General features: G+C 40.2%; 1 protein-coding gene across 1 annotated transcript in view; it reads left to right on the top strand.

Annotated features, from left to right (window-relative positions):
* The first annotated feature begins 909 nt into the window (after positions 1–909).
* The window catches only part of ABCD3 (ATP binding cassette subfamily D member 3), a 41,443-nt gene continuing 36,352 nt past the window's right edge, over positions 910–6,000 (top strand). The window contains exon 1 of the mRNA XM_063298290.1: positions 910–1,128. Coding sequence (XP_063154360.1) covers positions 1,004–1,128 — 125 coding nt within the window. The 5' untranslated portion in view covers positions 910–1,003. The remainder of the gene's footprint in view (positions 1,129–6,000) is intronic.

Below are 6,000 nucleotides of genomic sequence, written 5' to 3'. Positions count from 1 at the left end.
TAAAGAAAGAAAAAATGCTGAAAGAAATAGGGGTAAACATAAACTCACATCTTTTAATAAAATTTTGTAGTTGGAAAAGGTACTATAAAGAAAAGGTGCTATCATTCCTTATTTTTTGCCACCATCACACAACTCTCCTCCTGCAGTGACAAACACTGTAGTAAGTTAAATATAAGTGTTAACACCTGCTGCAAACTTCTGGGCACAAGATTAGATTAATAAATCTAGAGGCCTCCATTCACATTTTGCAAAAACACACAGTATGCACATAGGAACGCACTGAAAGGACGGTGGAATTAAAAGTGCAAGCTGCTACGATTATCTGTAGAGAGCCATCAAATAGATTTTTAGCCTTTCCTCCTTAACAGATTTTCTCTGGCATTGGGGGAAAAAAAAGAATAAATGTGCAAAAGTCCGCAGGGTTACACCGTTAGAGGAGAAGGTAATCTCACCCCAAAAGCCTCCATGCATGATGAGGCGCGGAGATTGAACAGCAGCTACTTCAGGACACTTGCTATGACACATGCCCTTGAAAGAGAAACTACAAAATAAAGTCTCCTTCGCGCTGAGCTAGACTTCTGGCTAAGCTTCCTTGCCAAGAAGGCAGAAGTGTCTTGCTATTGCCTTATTCCGGGATGTTTTTGGGGCTTCCGAGTCTAGCTCTGAACCAGGAGATTCCCTGCTTCCAGTACTACCTTGCTTAGTTCCCAGTCCAAGCAAGCTCGCAGATGTCTAAGCTTACTCCGACGCAACCGCTTCTATAGTGGTAAAATCTCCCCCCAGCCTTGGTGTTTCGCACCGGCTCGCTCTGCTTGGGCCCGGCTGCCGGGTGAGGAGGAGCCAAGGCGGGGTTGCCAGAAAGAGGGCAGGGCCCGAGCCGCCGTCGCCCACAGACGCCACCTTTTTTTCCCGACGTCCCTCTGCGGCGAGCCTCTTCTCCGGTCGGTAGCCGCCGCTTTGCTGCTCGGGTTGCGCCTGCCGTTATCCCTCTTGCTGCGCCGCCATGGCCGCCTACAGCAAGTTCCTCACCGCGCGCTACTCCACCATGGCGGGCACCGCCGCCGCCGCTTGTGCTCTGCTCTGCCTGCTCAGCAAACGGCGGAAAGCAGCCGCCGCCGCCCAGCACGGGTCAGTTACAGGGGTCGGGGGCCGGCTGGGATTGGGACTGCGGGTGCGACTGAGATGCTGTGTGGGCGCTGGGCAATAGGGCAAGTTGTTGGATTCTCCAGATGGAAGATCGCCCTGTCTGGTTTGGGATGAATAATCTTCCCCTGTCCTCCAGTTACCTATGAGCCAGTTCCAGGTCGAAAGGTGAAAGGGAAGGGAAGTCTGAAAGGAATTTCGTAACATTTTGCTTAGGTCAATAGAAGTGGTGTGGTTGAGCCTCTGAACCCTGGGGAACAGGTGGTCTATTCAACAGGTGCGCCTTGGTGGGGGCATGTTATTTGTTTGATTTTGGAAATCTTGCTCTTCCTTCATCCCAGCGAGACTCCCTTCCAAGATCTGGATCTTATCCTTTACGATTTGAACTGTGCTAGGTCACCAAGTGATCCCAGGCCATCTTGGGCTGCACTTTGTTATCAGTTCTAGCTAGCTTGCCCAATGGTGAGGGATAATGAGAGGAGCAGTCCAAACCGTTGGAGGGTCTCCTGTTATCTCTTTCTGATCTGTGAAATCCAATTAATTGGAGAGCATTAATAGTAGGTGTAGTGTTTATGTATGGCTTTACAGTGTTCCAAGATTTATATGCGTTTGATTTCAGCACCTGTGACCAGACTGTAAGATAAATCAAAGCTATTATATCCATCTTGGACTTAGAATGGCTTGTTTGCTAAGTGATACTGGTGTTTGCTCCCCCTTGTCTTTTGGTTCAGAAAACATAGCTGATTGTCTCCACCCATTTTTATTTGGCAGAAGAGTGTTTTCTTTTATTATTTTGAAAATATATTTATATTTTACAGTCATACTAATTACCCTTCATAATAAAGTCAATGGCTTTTATACAAAGGATCTGATTTACACAAATTGCAGGGGGCAAAGTGACAGATAATCCCATATGAAACATGAGGTATGTATGGACCCATGAAGGAAAAAAAAATCTTCCCAAAGCTGAATCTTCTGAAGGATAGTTAACAAATATGTTTCATATCGTTCAGCTTATAAGATATGCTGTTGAAATACTGCAATTTGGGTGAACCTATTATTGCTGCTATATGTCTTGCAAGTTTGCAGCTGTGATGACTGAAGCTGAAGTAATAGTTTGGGTAGTAGGTTTTTATTTTTAAAAAAACCTTAGCAGTTGAACAACAATTTCAAAGATTTATAGGCTGATATCTCCCAGCATTAAAGTGATAATCAGACAATAGTCAGTCTAATTTCTTGTCTTCATACAAGCAAGCTGAGTTTTCACATGAGTTACACACACACACACACACACACACACGCTGCCAGAACCAAGGAAAGCAGTTTATCCAATTGAAAAATCCAATAGCTACTTATTTTCAGTGTACCCTTAGACCTTGAGCATGATTTTGTTTTCCTGAAATGCCAATTAATAGTTAAATGAAGTGATGTATCATACTCCTTTGATTTGGCAACAGATTTTGTATATTTTATAAGTTACTTGACAAGCAGATCATTCCTATATACATTCTAATGCATGTTGCATTTATTGAGATGCAACATATTTTATTTATTTATTTATTTAGAACATTTGTATAGCAGCCCATCTTAAAGACAAACTCTGGGTGCCTTACAACTGAAAAAAAATAAAACATTTTTTTAATCCATTCAATCATGTACCAATTCTCAGAGACTGCCTGGACAAGTCCCTGCAGTTTTCTTGGCAAGGTTTTTCAGAAGTGGTTTGCCATTGCCTGCTTCCTAGGGCTGAGAGAAAGTGACTGGCCCAAGGACACCCAGCTGGTTTTGTGCCTAAGGCAGGCATAGAACTCCCAGATTCCCAGTTTCTAGTCCGATGCCTTAACTGCTACACCAAACTGTCTTAAAACAATATATGCAACAATAAAAACAAAAGAAACAGTAGAACCAAAAACCATGTACCACAACCACACTTACCTGATGTAACTTCCAATATTCTCTTCCCACTCAAACCTCACCCTATCCCAACACTTGGCAGAAGAGCCAGGTCTTAACTGCTTTCCTGAAGGTTAAAAAGGTGGGGACCTGTCAGATCTCTCTTCCATAAGGCAGAGGCTGCAATGGAGGAGGACCAGTAAGATGGCAATGTTTAAGGGAAGGGACCTGGAGCATGCCCACTCTATCTGCTCTGGAGGGACTGACAGATACCCTCAGGAAGAGGTGATACCACAGATAACCTAGTCCCATGCCATATAGGGTTTTAAAGGTGATAATCAGCAACTTGAATTTGACCCTGGGAGACAGTGCAGCTCATGCAACAGAGGTGTAATATGGGTGAACCTAGGGGCGTCCAATACTGCACACACTGCTAAATTCTGAACCAGGGCAGTCCCATGTAGAGTTCATTGCAGTAATCCAAAGGGAAGTAACCAAGGCATGAGTGACCATGAGCAAGTCCAGGAAAGGGCGCAATTGGTGCACAGGACGAATCTGTGCAAAAGCCCCATAGCCACGGCTGCCACATATTGCTTTTATAGACTTACTGTGAAACCCAGTGATCCTCCAGTCACACAATAAACTCTTTTCCTCTTCTCTTTTTCTAGTACTGCCTCTTTAGCCTCTCAAATCTGCTCTGGAGAATTTCATTAGAGTGAATATTAAAATAAATTTAGTTAGCATTATATCTTTATCACAAATATAGATGCATTAGATTAATGTGTTTTGATGGAACTTTTTATTACATTAAATGACCTTTGGGTTCCCCAAGTTCATGTTCGTGTTAAATGATTTAGATTGGTTCATGTTAAATGATTTAGTTGGTTAACTTTACTTGGTTAAAATTAATCAATTATCCCTACCTTAATGTTCAAAACAAGCCTAGTAAAGTAAGCAACAGGATGTGTATGTGTGTATGTGCATACATGAAGTTATAGTAAATCAGATGGGTATGTGCTGAAGAACAGGATTATTAGAATTCTAGTGATGTATCATTACGGTTTTATTTGTATTGTGCCAGCAGAGTGATAAGCAAATGCATCACTATGGACTGATATGATCTCATCTTAAATGGAACAACCCTTGAAATATACCCAGGCAGTTCTAATCAAACTTACAACAACTCTGAAATAATCAGTTTTCTGCATAGAAAAATAGAAAGCTTAAATAAATGAAATTTGCTATCCATGAATGGATGTGTGAACACAGATATTTGGAAATGTTTTGATATAAATCTTTTTACTTGGTTAATGATATATGATTATTTTTATCCAAATATGAATTGTATAGGTCAGAAAGATTCAGATGTTAGGTCTGATATTAACATATCCCATGTACTGTAAAAGGTTTTATGCTCACAGCATATAGCACAGTGTTTGGCAACCATAATTACTGGATTTTGTAGGCGGTAGGGTTATGTTGCAAGGACAGACTTCTTAGCCTTTGTTCTACTGAGATAAATTATATTTGATTATTCAACTAAAGAAATGTTTGCGTCATAGCATATCCTTTCCAAAGGTACTAGGAAGCTAGATGAAAATTAAGGAAAGACTATATACACTATAATAGTATTTAGAACAGAGGTAGAGAAACTTCATTCTTCCAGATGTTACTGAATTAAGCTCCCATCATATAAGTTTTGGAAGATCATCATTCCCTTATTACAGATTTAGATAATGTCTGGTTGAATTTGTCAAATGCTACTTTTTGAAGGATTCTTCTACAAGTAACTTACCACCAAGGAAAGATATTATTAATTAAACCTATGATAAAACTACCTGAGTCAAGGGGAGGTAATATTCTGTTACAAAGAAATGGATTGAAGCCAAACATAAATGCTCCCTTAAGTCAAGATTATTTCCAGGTGACTATAGCGATGACCCTCTGGAATGTGGAATCATTCATCTTTTATTCTTTAGGTAGTTTCTCCGAAATGAGTATCATGAGACTTGACTAATACAGAAGACTTAGAACTTTGTTTGCTACTATAGCTTTGCTACTGTTGCATAAACGCAAGAGGCTGAATTTCGCAGTGAAATAGTAAACATAATAAAGAGAATTTTTTTTACAATAATTGAAAGGAAGCAGCATTCAATCTTACTATTCTGACATAGAACATATCCTTCAGAGCAAGTCAATGTATTACTTAATCACATCACTTTTGTACTTATTGGCAATTAACAGAAAATAAATGTGGAAAACCAAACACATTGTATTTTAATTAACTTACAAATGAGAGTTACAAAACAGGCAAAAAACAGTAATGAATTTGGTCAGTTTGGATATATTTGCAAAATTTCATTTTGTTCAAGTCTAGGATTATGAGTGATTGTGAGACTTCCCTTGTGTGGATTGACAACAGTTAATCCAAAGAACCAAGTGTTATAAGAGCTTTGTTTAGTAATAGTTATTAGAAAGTTAAGGTTTAGCACAAGAATTCCAGTGAGTTCTCTACTTTCAGATAAGAGCCTGCATATAGGCAGTATAAGGTGGCAAAATTCTGGTCCACTTTCTCATCCTCTTGCTGTAAAGGAGAGGAGGCTTGTCTCTTTTTTCAAGGCATGGCTGTCTGCATCTTTTGATTCTTTTTGTAATTGTTGCTAGGCTTCTTATCAGTGTGAGAAATTACTTACAGCTCTATCCTTTCAACACAATGAAAGCAAATGCAGTTCCCCACTGAGAAAGAAGAGATCTGCTCTGATCTTGTGTGATGATTTGAGCAGAATCTGGGAAAGTACAGTAGATAAAGAAGTTTCACCTGTTTGTCAGTTCATCCTTGATATTCCAAGAACTTGCTGAGTGGGGAAAGAGCAGTGACAAGAGAAAAAGTAGCCAGACAAGATACTTGGAAGCTTAGCTTCTTGTGAAATCAAACCTCTGAAGGGGCTGTGAGAAGAACTTAGC

The sequence above is a fragment of the Candoia aspera genome, chromosome 3, assembly GCF_035149785.1.
Source record: "Candoia aspera isolate rCanAsp1 chromosome 3, rCanAsp1.hap2, whole genome shotgun sequence".
In the NCBI taxonomy this organism is placed as follows: Eukaryota; Metazoa; Chordata; class Lepidosauria; order Squamata; family Boidae; genus Candoia; species Candoia aspera.
This window is presented reverse-complemented; position numbering and strand designations above follow the sequence as displayed.